The sequence below is a fragment of the Xenopus laevis genome, chromosome 2L (assembly GCF_017654675.1).
Source record: "Xenopus laevis strain J_2021 chromosome 2L, Xenopus_laevis_v10.1, whole genome shotgun sequence".
Classification (NCBI taxonomy): Eukaryota; Metazoa; Chordata; class Amphibia; order Anura; family Pipidae; genus Xenopus; species Xenopus laevis.
The window spans coordinates 10025874-10041459 of NC_054373.1; the positions used below are offsets into that span (position 1 = coordinate 10025874).

A 15586-nucleotide genomic window follows, 5' to 3' on the forward strand; every position below is an offset into this window, starting at 1 on the left:
TGGATATCAAATTTTTAGCAACAGAACTTTCTGATTTCTTGTTGGAAATCCAATTGCTAAACACATCAATCACAATAAGGCAGTGAGAAAACCCCCAGGTGTCTTAGGAAGTGGACCAATGAAGTCTATTTCAATATGAGAGCAGGGACCCACAGCAGGAGGTCCGATAGGATTATTGCATCTTCCATTGACTTCAATGGGACCTTGACAACTTTTACCTGGCAATTTTTTGAGGTTTTTTTTTTGTGGCTTTTACACTTTATAAATCAAAATTTTTGTACAGAGTTTTACAGAAATATAACAACCACAAATTGTTAGTGATTTGTGGCAAAAATAGAAATTCGGTTGTTAGTAAATAGGCCCCAGAGACTGTAGAATCTTGTGTAGTGTTTTTTTTTTTTCAGAAAAGTGGCCCAGAATCATTATTGTCTTCTTTGTCATCCTTCTAACAATCATCATATCAGGCTTTGGCACAGAAGTAAAGACACCACTGCTAGTAAATTGTCTTGCATGAAGGAACTTTTTACACTTGATAAACACACTTCTTAGAACATGCACACTACTGTAAGCCACAATTCCATGGAAATATTTTTGTAAAACAACTTTTTAATGATCCTTTTAATGCTTAAAAGTTGCTTTTTCTCACAGCTTCACATCTGACCACCTGTTCCAAAGCTGGTCTTTAGCTCTGGTAACTCCAAACTTCTGCTGATGTCCTTGGATGACCATGTCTAAAATATTGTTTTTCCTAGCATTAGGCCTGGAATTACTCTCCCTCTTTGCAGTCATGATCTTCTATTTCCATGACTGACAAAAAATCTTACACCTCTGCTGACCATATTTATACATCCTCGACTTTGGTACTTTGACCTATGGTTATTCACAGTGGATCCGGGGTTGGCAGGACCCCCAGACCAAACTTTTTGTTTTATCCAGAATTGAAACAGAATGGGGAAAGTCATGCATCACTCTGTTCCAATTCAGAATCCCTGGAAGAAGGAGTGAAAAAAAAAGTTTCTCTTGCCCTGGTAAACAGTTACCATCACTTTTAAATTATGCAAAACAAAATGTATACCTTTAAACATTTTTATTATACATTAATTGAACGTTGTCACATTTTTAAAGGATAACTAAAGCTTTATAAGAGAAGTAGGGCAGAAATAGTGTACATTATGTGTTGTGCTTCTGTAACAGCCCAAGGCAACCACAGCCCTTTAGCAGTAAAGATCTGTGTCTCCAAAGATGCCCCAGTAGCTCCCCATCTTCTTTTCTGCTGACTCACTGCACATGCTCTGTGCTGCTGTCACTTACTGAGCTTAGGGACCCACTCACAATATACAGTACACATAGAATAGAAATGTCACAATATAAGGCTGATTAGTAAACCATTCAGATTACTGGTACATGGCAGTTTAGCTACCAGCACAATTAGCATCAGAATTTAACAATCAGCCCTGTAACAAACCTCATTGATAGTTGCAACAACCCCTAAGCTTAGCTTCTCAACAACAGCACAGAGTACACTGAGCATGTGAGTGTCACAGACACTTCTATCAGAATCCAAGATGGGAAACTCCTCTGACAGCTTTGAATGCCTGGATCATTACTACTATAGAGATGCTGAAGCTTAAGGCTAGATCATTAGGTCCTGTACATAAAATATGGCTTTTCTAGCCACAGCCATTTCTAGGGTTTAGTTCCCATTTAAAACCATAGCTGCTTGCCATTCTACTGCACCAGCACCATTAAAATATGCTGCATATCTGTCTCTGCTCAATTTGGCCTCAACAGTAGCATTTTGCAATGTAGTATCTTGCAGTTCCAACAGTCCATTTGGCTCAAGTCGCCACTCAGCAGCTATAAAAGAGCTTTGTTCCGTGTCCTCTCTGTCCAACATAGTTGCTGGCATGTAAGAAGCACCACTTGTGCGACATAGAAAGTTATGTAGCACACAGCAGGCCAAAACAACACTGTCAGTTTTACTCGGTGACAGATTTATGGCTGTGTGGAAAATGCGAAATCGATTAGACAGTATGCCAAAAGCATTGTCCGCCACCCTTCTTGCCCGTGACAGTCTGTAATTGAAAATTCTTCTTTCAAATGACATATCTTTTTGTGGGAAGGGTGTTAGAATATGTTCATGTAGTGCAAATTCTTCGCCTGTCACAAAAACGTAATTCATTCCTTCGCTTGTGTCTGAATTGGATGGAAGCTGTAATTGATGGTTTTGTAGCCGTTGATAAAAATAGGTTTGTTCCATGGATTCAACACTCGATACCCTTCCATTTTTTCCCACATCGACCATTAAAAATTCATATTTAGCATTAACTATTGCCAAAAGTACAATGCTATTATACCCCTTGTAGTTTGTAAAATAGGAGCCGGATCTGGAGGGAGGCTTGATCCTCACATGTTTTCCAACAATTGCTCCACCACAGTTTGGAAAATTCCAGAATTCTTCAAAGTGCCTTGCGGTAGCTTTCCACTCCGCTTCTGTTGAAGGGAACTATCAAAAAAAGGGAAAAATATTATAAGCATTGCGATATTACATTCCTCATACCAAATATCTAGCAATGGTTCAAGCCATCCAAGCGCAGCTGAAAGAGAAGAATGCTGCCAAATGATGACTTCCTCATTGAGAAAGATGTGGTGTTTATACAAATGGCCTGTAGATGTTATTGTGCTCAAGACATATACTGTGCATTCTTTCTACACAGCTTGTGGTGTTAGAGTTGCTTACTGTTGTGTAATGGATGCATGAGCCTGCTAATAATGCACTTTTATACTCTATCCCATCCTCGTCGCCAATTTGTTTTGTTTTGGTAGCCGAGAATGAGTAGAGTATAACAGTGCTTTATAAGCAGGTTCATGCAGCCATTACACAACAGTAAGCAAAATATAAAGAAAATCATACAAAAAATAATAAGTGAAGTAGCTGCCCTTCTCCACAAGCCCTCAGATAAGGATGATGCCTTTCCGGTTTATTGTTGCCTCATAGCTTAGATGAATGGCTGGATGAAGGGGACTCTGGAAAAGCTTTAATGACAGTGGGTATATTAATAACCATCATGAAATCCCTCACCCACAGCCACAACAACCACACACATAGCAAATGCATAGAATGTTGACTCTTCCTATGGATTTACCATATGAACAACATAGTGCATGGCCACCTGTCATATCCCCTATTCCTTTACCTAATTCATCCAATAATAACTTTTCTGCAAGAGAAAAAGAACAACAACCCCAACAATATTTACAGCTTTAAATACTGTATGTTTATAATCTTATTACTGATGGCGTTTTATGCACTTTTCCATTATTTTGAAATATCGTTTATATTTTTGTACAGGTATGGGATCCATTATTTGGAAAACCATTATCCAGAAAGCTCCAAGTTATGGGAAATCAATCTCCCATACACTCCATTTTAGCAAAATAATCCAAAAATGATTTCTCTTTCTACCGTGCACTTGATCCAAACTAAGATTTCATTTTGGAGGCAAAACCAGCCCATTGGGTTCATTTGGGGGGTTATTTATCAAAGGTCAAGTTTTAAAATTCGAGTTTTCAATGGTATTTTTCAACCTTAAATAGATTTTTCGGATTAAAAAAAAATGAATTTTAGTTTTAAAAAAAATATTTTTTTTTCGTGATTTATTATACCCCGAAGCTCAAATCTGAAAAAAAAATACCATCTAATACTTGTTGATATCATGTAGAAGTCAATGGCAGAGGTCCTATGAACCATTTGAAGATGTTAATAGCCTTCATGATGTTCAATTTTTTTTTGGTGGGTTTCATATGAAAACTCGATCAATTCGAGTATTCAAGTTTTTCACCCTGACTACTCTGATTCAAGTTTTTTCTTAAATTAGAAATCATTCGAGTTGTGAGTTTATTCAAGTTCATTTGAAGTCTAAAAAAGCTCACAAAGCTCACATTCAACCTTTGATAAATAACCCCCTTAATGTTAAAATGATTTTCTAGTGGACTTAAGGTATGAAAATCCAAATCAGAAAGACCCTTTATCCAAAAAGTCCCAAGTCCCATACCCATAATCTAGTTAAATTATTTGTAAATGTTATATACATCTCTGCTTTATTTCTACACTTTTAGTTTCATATTTTGAAATTCCTCTTCTTTGCTTCCAACAAATCTTTTTTTTTTTTTTACAAAAACTCAGTTGCTGCTATTCTATCACACCCTAATAATCAACATAAATACAACAAAAAAAAGAGCTTACCTTTAAATATGCTTCAAATATAGCATTACATGTTTCTGGAATGATATGCCCCAAAGACTGTGCAGAGATTCCAATAGGAATTTTTAAATCTTCCAATGACCTCCCTGTTGCAAGAAATTGCAGTGTTGCAATGAGTCTCTGCTCTGCAGGTATGGCTTGCCTCATGCACGTGTCTTGTTTTGCAATCAGTGGCGCTACAGCTTGTAGAAGGGTCTCAAAACTGCTGTCCGACATCCGTAGACGGTTTTTGAAATCGTCAGGGTTTCTTTCTCTCAGCTCGTTTAATGGCCCCGTGTGGGACAACTGTTCATGGTTCACAAGCCACCGTTTGCTACGCACTGATCTCTTCTTTTTTTTCTTTTGTATTGATGTGAGCAAAATTATAGCAAGGGCAGCTCTCTGCTTTGGACTCATAAATGAAGCCATTGCACGGAATGTTTGCTGTTCGTTGGCAAGCGAAGGAATCTTCTATGAACTGCAATGATTAAGGGAAATACATCACTTCCTATTTCCTCTACATATTGCTTTCATCATAAGTTGATATTGCATTGTAGATTTATAATCTTTTTGTACCTTTGGCAATGTCACAATAATATCTTTTTACATAGTCCTTCTCAATGGATGGCATATTGTATGATTAATATGATTGTCAATCTCAGTACAAGCAAATCTGCACATGTATGGCCAGCTTTAGACCTACAAAAGCTGGCCATACCTGGGCAGGGTCCCGGTCTCTGCAGAGTAAAACTGTACGCAGCATAGAGATATTTAGAGACTGTTGGAATGGTTTTTCCCTTTTTCTAAGAGCAATTGACAAATACATTTTGTACATAACTCTCATCTCTGTCTAGAACCTCTAATACTGCATTGACTTCAGTGAGGAATACTTACTTAAATACCCTGATCCAGGCTACTTATGTACTCATTAAGATCAATATGATTAACAAGATGAATATGGAACTTCTGAAAGGTCTTAATATGTCACATGGTCTCTACTTGATCATTGCCTATTCTAATGAGTCCAAGCTCTTTTACCAGAGTCCCTGAATCTGAGTTGGACGGTGGTGTTTCAACTCTCGTTCTACCTATTTCTTCACCATAAGTTCCTGTCTTAATATGAACAGACACTGGGGCAGCAGCATAATTATTTAAACTGGTATGGTACTGCTTGGGCTCTAGCAAATTCCAGTTAGCCTCAACAGCACATTGATTTACATCTGGTGTATTAAACCCTGCTACAATGGCACCCCTTTGTCCTAACTGCTCCTTCAAATCTTGTATCTGCTCTTGACATTTTGAATGGCCATGGTTTCTAGAAACTCACAGATATCTAATGGTGTCCTCTGAAACACTAGTTATGCATTCTCTTTGCGCAATAGTTCATTTTACTGAACTCTATTAAAGTGTCCCATGCTCATGGAAGATGCACAAGCAGTATCTGTAGCATTTCTGTTTTATCCTTTAAATCAATCTTCTCTAAAAAGCTATTTTATTCTTTGATAGCTTTATACTTCTCAGCAATCCAGAATGCAGTGAATCCTTCCTTTCTTTTGTGACAATCACTTTTCTTTCATTGCAATAGCCACAAACATTTAATTTAATACCAAGGAGGATCCTCTACCTCCTACATGCACCTTACCAGCTCCCACTGTCCGCCTGGGATGCCAGGGGCCCACCAGAAAACCCTAGACCGTGGGGCCACCAGAAAACCTTAGACTGTGGGCCAACTTTCCAAACTATTATTCTTCCTTTCCTCACTCTTTATTATCCTAGTCTTTTATATCGATTTAATATGCTCTATTCTTCCATTATTATGGCTCTTTTTTGCCCATAAAGGAATAAGGAATGACCATGAAATAGGCCAAATGGTTAGACACAAGAGGCCCACTGATACCTGGGCCCACCAGGAGTTCTCCTGGTATTCCAGTGGGCCAGTCCGGCACTGCCAGCTCCTCTCTATTTTTATCAATATCTGAGTATAGAAATGGAAGCCTAATTTATGTTCTATGGATATATTTCCAATATTAGTAATCTCAATGCCACCCTCATATCTGCCTCCTACCTGGCTCGACCAATCATGAAAATAAGGAAGGTTCTGCATTAAAGTGTTGCAAAGAGATCATCAAACAATAAATGTAATTAAATGATTTGGAAAATATTTACATCAACACCAATCGGTAAAGTAGTAACAGAAATTAATATTTTACACAATAACCTTACAGTACACACAACCATATAAAACAAATGTACGCTATAAATACACACTAACCTAAACAGACATATATGGAAACAAAACACAATAGCCAACCACCCAAATATTATTCTACACCACCTCTTATCACACTCTACTAATTCATACAGTTTAAATATACCTCTCCTTAGTTTCTGATAAAGGGCTGCTTTGTGACATCAGGGTTCCCTCTGATCTAGTGATCAGTTCTCTCCTGGGCTCTGTGTGTCTACTGTGCTCTGCTGTAGCCTCACTTATATACAGGGAAGAAGCTTCTAGAAGTCTCTCCTGATTGGTGAATGATGCTAGCTCATCACAGTTAGGAATATAAACGTTTCCGTGTCTCCTTCCCAAAACTAGCAGTCCTTGCCCCTTCATGACTAATGGATTATGTATATTTAAAGGGACCTATTCATTGTTGGTTCCAGTGAGCCAGACACTTTGTTAATGGTAATTAGATTTTAGGTGTGACATTACTTCTCCCAGACCAGTGCCTTTGTCTTATAAATTAGGGAGGACTCCTGCTGTTTGGCCCAGACAACAAGGTGACAAACTAACAAGGCCGTCTAGAGTGGCTCCGCATATTTACTCCCTCTATATTACTCATTGAGAGGACCAGTTGGAATGTAACTTGTGCTGATGTGTGTTGGTGCAGTGTTGTAAACCAAGATTAAACTTTTCATAGAAATGTGTATTTATCATTGATGCAATCAAATTCTGCAATGTGAGTTTCAAACAATTTCCTGATTTTCTATAAGGTCTCATTCAGATGCTTCAGACTGGAAGGTATTTGCTGGGACACTGACCCTGCCACGTTACAGTGACCCTGGTGGCTATTTGGTGGAAGCAATATTTACACACCCTGGTTATAAGTCCTATGATAATGATATAGCGCTAATGAAACTTCAAGATGAAATAACATTTGATAGTAAGTATACTTCTTTATTGAAATGATTGGATAATTATTTGTTTCTTTGCAGTTTAGACAAAGATAAATGATATATGTGTGACCCAGCAAGTTGCTTGAAGATATAAGAGATAACAGAGAAGTGGTGGAAGGGTTAGTGTTTGTTCTGCTTGAATTTCTCTAGAGAAATCGGAATTGATGCCATATCTCCAAATGGGTGGGGTATTGCTATTTGACTTCTGGTTCCTGGTTCTTTAGTGTTGAGCATCAGGAATATGGACACAAAGCCAGGACCAGATGGACTTTCAGTGCACATGCTCTTTTTTGGCTCCAGGTAGCCAAAGACTGGACTTTCAGTGACTAAAGCTGGGGGCACAGGTCTAGTATGAGGGAGCAGGGCCATTCTTGGGAGCCTAGTTGCTATGGTGGGGGCTTGTGCAAACGGGTCTATAATTTACTTCACCTTTAAAGAACTGCTTGTATCTAAAGTTTCTTAAGTTGACCATCCATTCACTATATATCCATGTATTAAAGAATGAAGTCAACTTAAAATATTTTGCTTATATATAAACATTTTAAACCACTTTTCTACTAAACTTCTTCACATAATGTTCTTTTTTTCACCTTTTAAAATGTAATGAGATACAGGCTGCACTGATATGTAACTGTACAATGCTAGTGATGCTTAGTGGGGAAATATGCTTATTATATTCGCTTGTTTTTGCAGATTACACTCAAACGGTGTGCTTACCCAATTCTGGAATGTTCTTGGAAGCTGGCACGGAATGTTGGATATCTGGTTGGGGTAAAACCTCTGAGACAGGTAAGAGAAGTCAATACTTCATTCTCAGTTTACGTAAACCAACTCAGATGTTAAAAACATAATTTTGTTATATTGTGTCTAAGTAAAGATGAAGTTTGCATGTGAATCACAAGTGGGCACAAATATGGTTTATCTATTGATAAGAGGGAACCCTGTAATTATCACTGACTTGAAGATGACCGTTGCTCCAGGGTTCCACTATATCAATAGTAGCGATGGGCGAATTTTCGCCGCTTCGGAAATTCACGAAATGGCGAAAAATTCGCGAAACTGCGCCGGCGTCTTGTTTTTGACGCCGGCTGAATTTTTTATATTTTCTGACGCCGAATTTTCAAGGGCGTTTCGCCAATTTATTTGCTGGCGGCGAAACGCGCAAATTTGCCGTAAATTCGCGCCTGGCGAATAAATTCGCCTATCACTAATCAATAGTTGCACATGCGCACGATTCATCAAAAGAGAAGGGACAGACACAGTGGTGCCAAGAGCATCTATAGGGAAGAGCTAGGAGCATCTTTGAAGGCAAGTAAAGAAAATGAATGCCTTCCATACGAGCAACCTGCTGCTACATTCGTAAATAAAGCCTATGAAATCCATTTTACAGGGTGTTTCAGGCACTATTAAAAAGCTGAAACTTATCTAAAATTGGAAATCTGAAAAGTGAAAGTCTTCAACAAACATAGCCTTCATTTTTTCAGTTCTGTTCTTGCACAGTTTTGCTTACAAAAGAATGGTAAGGGATCCCTTATCAAAGAAGAAATTTGCCAAACACAAAAGGATAGTGTAGCGGGTAAATCCCCTGCACGTTTATTTAGTAATATGATGTAACGTTTGGGGGCGTGCCCCTTCCTCAGACATGCAGAAGCACTCTCAATTAGTGTTTAAAAACCCTAAGGGATCCCTTATGCCTGGAGAATTGAAACACTTAAGGTGGCCATACATGGAGAGATCCGCTCGTTTGGCGCCAAACGAGCGGATCTCCCTCTGATATGCCCACCTTGAGGTGGGCAATATCGGGCTGATTCGACCGTGGGCCCTAGGGCCCAACGATCGGTTCCTAACGATGCCTAACGGGCGGTCGGATCGCGGGACCGCATCAACGAATAGATGCGGCCGCGATCCGACGGGATTTTCTGTCCCATCCGATCGAGATCTGCCCGACTTTCGGCCAGATCTCGATCGGTGAAGCCCGTCGGGGGGCCCCATACACGGGCCAATAAACTGCCGACACTGTCTGTCGGCAGCTTTTATCGGTCCGTGTATGGCCACTTAGATGTTTAAAGCTCAATAAAGTAGATTTAAAATATACGGAGCCGCACACACTCTAAATTATGCAGTTGGGGAGCTTACCCCATCCAGGTTGGGTTTAAGGCTTTAAGTAGTGTGTATACACTGTGAATTGGATCCTGAAGAAGGTAGGGTGTACCCTCCCGAAACGTTGATACTGTTGATGAAGCAACAAATGGGGTAAGCTCTCCAACTGCATAATTTTTAGTGTGAGTGGCTCCGTATATTTGCAGATGTTAAGGGACCGAGCCAGGTCAGCGGATAGCCAGTACCACCAGTGCCGTGCTTGAGACAGGTGTGCGATGGATCTTTTTCATATAGCATTCTACTTGGCAACATACTGTAGGATAGTTTTTAATTTGCACCTGGGACAGTGCAATATGGTATGATGAGTGCTTGTTTACAGATCAAAAATGTTGTGCATGGTCCAAAATTTCATATAAAAATGATCTGTGGAAATTTCAGTCCTTACTAGGATCCTTGAGAAAGGTCCTAGTAAGGACTGAAACGTGGGACTTTTAGGGAATGCTGAGCTGGAGATCATCATTTTTGATACACAGCATTTTTGACAGTTTTTTGGAATTGATAATATAGTGCTAGCACTTGATGGACTTCATGTGAAATGCTGGGGTTTTTTCTTTAAATTGCAGGAAACTTTTCTTCAGATCTGAGTCTTGCACAAGTAACTGTGATTGACTCCAATGTATGTAATCAGTCTGATATATATAATGGGAGGTTAACATCTTCAATGCTATGTGCTGGTGATCTTTCAGGAGTAAGAGATACTTGCCAGGTAAGTTGACTCCAAAAAAACTTATCAGATGTTATGCAGAGTATCCAGACCAATGTAAAATAATAGCTATTAAGGGGGTTATTTATCAAAGATTACATTTTAGAGTTATGTGAGCATTTTTAGTCCTCAAATTAACTCACAACTTGAATGGATTCTAATTTAAGAATAAACTCGAATGAAAAAAACTTCAATCAGCAAGTTCGGGTTAACAACAGAAAACTAGAATTAATCAGGTTTTAAGCAGAAAAAACTTGAATCGCTTGAATTAATCAAGTTTTTTCGAGTGAAACCCTCCATAAAAAATTCAAACATCATGAAGGTTATTAACATCTTCAAATGGTTCAAGGGACCTCTGCCATTGACTCCCACATGACCTCCACAGGTTTAGATGGTGTATTTTTGGATTCGAGCTATTTCCAGGGTCGGGGTATAATAAATCTCAAAAAAAAAAAAAAAACTTGAAAAATGTGAGGGTTTTTTTAACCCGAAAAATCGATTTTGACTCAAAAATACCCTCTAATTTTTTGTGGAAAACACAACTCAACCCTTGAATTTGACTTCTGCCTTTAAAAACTAGAATTGCTGTAAAATATCAAATTCAGATATTGATATATTTGCCCCTTATCCTTGTGCACACAAAGTATAGTAAAGTTGTATTATTTTAGTATGCTGTGTACTGTCTTAGTCTACCCTTAGAAACTCTTGAAAAGTCAGGTAGGATAGTGGCACAGCACTGCTACCAAAAGATCCAAAAGCCAAGCTCTTCTTCTCAAAAAAAATGCAGACTGTCCCTAACTGCTCTGGAGGGAAACAATCATACTTTCAAACAGCAGGGGGAGCCCATCCCACCGTACTTACGGAACTCATACAGCTTTGTTTATTTCCCTGTAGAGTAGCCGGTGACTGTGTAGAGATTTGTATCCGCAGCAGTCAGAGCAATTAAATAAAAGGAGAATTTCACTGCATTCAGTCAGGTTTCTTATAAAAACAGTACACATTTATTATTGGGGATAGGTTTCTTTTTCAGTTAATATAGGTAAAAATGGGATTTTATTTTTGCCTTTAAATCTTCTGTTTCGAACTCCAGCTGCAGGGAAAAAGATCATGGAGCCAGATTTAAATGGATAAACTGGGATTATTTGGAGGTTTTTTTTTTGCTGCAGCCACTGGTTCTGGAGAGCTGAAGAAAGTTTGTATTAAACAATACAAAAATTATAAAATCCACATTAGATCACATGACAACACAGGACCCAGTGCAGTCCGTATATTCTGATTATTAAGTTACATCCACAGTTATTGGAAAAGAATACCATGTAATCAATGTAGCAGACGTTTCAGAAGAAGAATTTCTTGTCTAAGTCTGTTTATCAGCTGGTTTTTACTACATTGTTTCAGGAGTCACAATCCATAGTGCTAAGAATAACAAATAGGTACTATTAGATGCTAATACAATCAACACCTTGCCTCATTGTGGTCTCTGACCACATGCTGGTTATACTAAAGGGATTCCAGGGTTTTTAAACTTTGCATAAATCATTCTGAATCGAGAAAGCCAGTCGGATGACTAGAGAAATGTCTTCATGAGACAATAAATACAGCAAGTCCGGTTGATTTGACTTATTACTATATATATATATATATATATATATATATATATATATATATATATATATATATATATATATATATATATATATATATATATATATATAGATGGATGAATGAGAACCTTCACAGGTAACAGATTGCATGTATGTATATATGTATGTGGTGGATAAATGAGCTTTTGCCTTTGCATCCAAATCTTCTGCATTTACATATCTATGAATAAAGTTGACCTGGTTAATTTATTGTGGGAAATAGAAATATACTGACGTTTCAGCATTATCTGATTTATATCCATAGGAGGACAACGGAGGAGCTTTAGTAACCTACACAAACTCCACTTGGTGGCTTGTTGGTGTCAACAGCTGGGGAGATGGTTGTTCCAGAGCCAATAAACCTGGTGTATATGGGAATATGACAGTGTTTTTGGATTGGATTTATTCACAGATGAGGGTAAGAAACATATTTATACAGGAGTTTTTATTCTGATCTTCAGAAATCAAATAACTCCCATTAAAAACATTGCCTAACTAAAGAAAATGTAATTCTAAGCAACTTTCTAATATGCCTGAATATAATGTTTTTTTACTGGCTCTAAAGTTATTATGAACAATAATTAGTCTGGTATCTCCCCAGTTCACCTAAGAAGGGGCAGAGCCAGGGATGCCTGCCATCCCCCTTCTGCTTTACTCTAGCAATCGAGTCTCTGTCCATTGCTATCCATGAATCGGATCAAATTGTTGGCCTTAAAGGAAAACGAAACCCTAAAAACATATATATATATATATATATATATATATATATATATATATATATATATATATATATATATATATATTTTTTTTTTTTTTTTTAAAAATGAGATATTTTATATACTGAATTTATTGCACGAGGCTAAAGTTTCGGTTTGTCAATAGCAGCAGTGATCCAGGACTTCAGTCTTGGAAAGTGTCTGTGACACTCACATGCTCAGTGGGCTCTGTTTGGCTGTTGAGAAGCTAAGCTTAGGGCTCGTCACTAATTATCCAGCAGAAAATGAGCTTCCCCTGTAATATAAGCTGATGCTACAGGTCTGCTGATTATTAAATTCTGTGCTGCCATGTAGTAATTATCTGTATTAATTGCCAATCAGCCTTATATTGTGACATTTCTATTCTATGTGTACTGTATATTGTGAGTGGGTCCCTAAGCTCAGTAAGTGACAGCAGCACAGAGCATGTGCAGTGAATCAGCAGAAAAGAAGATGAGGAGCTACTGGGGCATCTTTGGAGACACAGATCTTTACTGCTAAAGGGCTGTGGTTGCCTTGGGCTGGTACAGAAGCACAAAACATAATGTACAACATTTCTAGCTACTTCTTTAGTTAGGCTTTAGTTCTCCTTAAACCATAGTCCCATCACAGAAAATATCCCTGTATGCAGACAACTTGCTTATCTACTTAACAGACTCCCTGACTGCTGTTCTTAATGTAGTGGAGCAATTTGGGTCATTCTACAGTCTAAAAATAAACTGAAACAAATCTCTTCTTTCCACGAAGCCCCTCTAGCTTCCCACCTAATGCCCCTCTCATACGTCCGACTTAAAATACATATAGACCCCAGAGCAATTTACACCCCAAAATCTTAAAATTTATCTCTGACCTTCAAGTCTGGCAAATCTTCCCTTCACTGTGGGAGAAATAAACCTTATCATGATGGTCTACCTCACTAAATTTCTATACCACCTACATAACTCTCTGATCCATATCCCCCAGTCCACCTGCTTCTTCCCTTTATATGGAACCCAAAAGTCCAGATAATTGCCTGGGAGAAGTTGATGGCTGACAAAGAGGATGGAGGCCTAGTCTTGTCCAACTTTCAGCTGTATTACCTAGCAGCCCAAATATATTTCCTACACTGGTGGTACCACCCTGACTCATAACTCTAATATGTTACTACAAGCCACCATTGTGGAATCATAAGAAGGCCTAAAAACTTTACCTCACCCCAAACTTTGACACGGGTAACCTCCAGCTTACTGTTACTACACTCCATATAGCCTGGACTCAAATGCTAAATATTCTTTTAATGCCTCCCCCCATTCCTTACAGCAAAGGAGTGATGGCAAGTAGTGATGGTCGAATTTCCAGATTTCACAGACTGTGAATGTTTTTGTGAAACTGCTGCAAAAATTTGCCGTTGGAAAATTAGCTGTAACTAGGGTTACCACCTGGCCGGTGTTTTACCGGCCAGGTGGCCGGTGTGGTTGGGATCTCTTGAGAAATAATGATAATAATGATAATTATTACCTAACAGCCACCAATTGTTTTTTATCTATTTCAGACATACAGTTAATGAGCTCTCCTCATTATTAAATTCTGAGGAATTAAATCCAGAACCTGTGATAATAAGGGACCACTACCAATGATTTACTACAATGAATAAAGACCACTCCACTGGAAAGAGAGCAGCCCAGAAGCAACGTGTATAAAGAAGCAGAAATGGATCCTACTAGTGCTAATACCAATAGTCACAGATAGCAATGAGCGGATCTGTCCTGTTTGGATTCGCCAAAAAAATTGCGAAACGGCGACAAGTTTGTGATATGCATTGAAGTCAATAAGCAACAATTTTTTTTGGATGTGCGATAATTTTTTACACGCACAACTTTTTTTTTTTCTCACTCCAAATGCATTGGCTTTTTTGTTGTCTCAGCGACTTTTTGTCCGGAAAACTTTTTTGTCTTGGCGACTTAGTCCAAATGCATTTGCTCAAGTTATTTCTCACTCAAAATGCATTCAAGTAAATGGGCGTTTTTTCTTGCAGTGACTTTTTTTGTATTGGCGAATTTTTGACATAGTTTTGTGAAATAATTTGCAGATTGCATAGCACCTGTGAAAACAATTTTCTCATCACTAGTCACTAGTCTTGCAAAAGGACGTTCTGGTTGGTGTACATTATAATGAGCAGAAGGTATTATGGCTGCAATTGTATTAGTCTGACAAGCAGATCGATAACATTTACACCGTGTAATATGATTTATAGATCATTCGTGAAAATTACCGTGAATATATTAATTCAAATGTAATTTCTAACACAATATAAAGTTATTGCTGTTTATAGGAGAAGGAAAGCTACCGAAACAGTTTATTGCCAATAGATTAGCCACAATAGTGTAAGCTAGAACACTATATTTATTCTGCAGAATGCTTTACCATACCTGAGTAAAAAGCTCTAGAAGCTCTCTGTTTGTTTAGGATAGGAGCTGCCATATTAGCTTGCTGTGACATCACTTCCTGCCTGAGTCTCCCCTGCTCACTCATAGCTCTGGGCTCAGATTACAGCAGGGAGGGGGGAGAGAAGCAAACTGAGCATGCCCAAGCCCTAGCCCTGGAGGTTTAGGCTGAAAACAGGAAGTCTGACACAGAAGCCCATGAGTACACAATAGAAGGAAAGAAATGTGGTGTTTCTTTTGACAGAGGACACAGAGAAGCATTATTTTGAGGGTTTACTGGTGTATTTATATAGAGCTTTCTGATAAAGCTTACTTAGTTTTAGCCTTTCCTTCTCCTTTAAGAAGTTTTTTTTAGTTTGTACTCATGCTGTCTGGTATCCTAGGAATCACAAGTTGTTTGCTGTCTGCAAACACAGCAGATAGGCTTATCTTATTATCTTATTAGATTTCCATTGGCATTGACTCATTTAGTTCATCTAGAATCT

At 38.3% G+C, this 15586-nt stretch overlaps 2 protein-coding genes across 2 annotated transcripts in view; one reads left to right on the forward strand and one right to left on the reverse strand.

The window, feature by feature from the left end:
• tmprss2.11.L (transmembrane serine protease 2 gene 11 L homeolog) overlaps positions 1-14540 on the forward strand; it is a 37364-nt gene extending 22824 nt beyond the window's left edge. The window contains exons 12-16 of the mRNA XM_041581165.1: positions 7235-7404; positions 8111-8206; positions 10141-10283; positions 12189-12341; positions 14210-14540. Coding sequence (XP_041437099.1) covers positions 7235-7404; positions 8111-8206; positions 10141-10283; positions 12189-12341; positions 14210-14221 — 574 coding nt within the window. The 3' untranslated portion in view covers positions 14222-14540. The remainder of the gene's footprint in view (positions 1-7234; positions 7405-8110; positions 8207-10140; positions 10284-12188; positions 12342-14209) is intronic.
• LOC100158389 (uncharacterized) lies at positions 1073-6694 on the reverse strand. The gene is given in 3 exon segments (NM_001127833.1): positions 1073-2506; positions 4247-4721; positions 6619-6694. Coding segments are annotated over 2 exon segments (1239 nt in total). The 5' UTR covers positions 4673-4721; positions 6619-6694; the 3' UTR covers positions 1073-1693.
• Positions 14541-15586: the final 1046 nt, after the last annotated feature.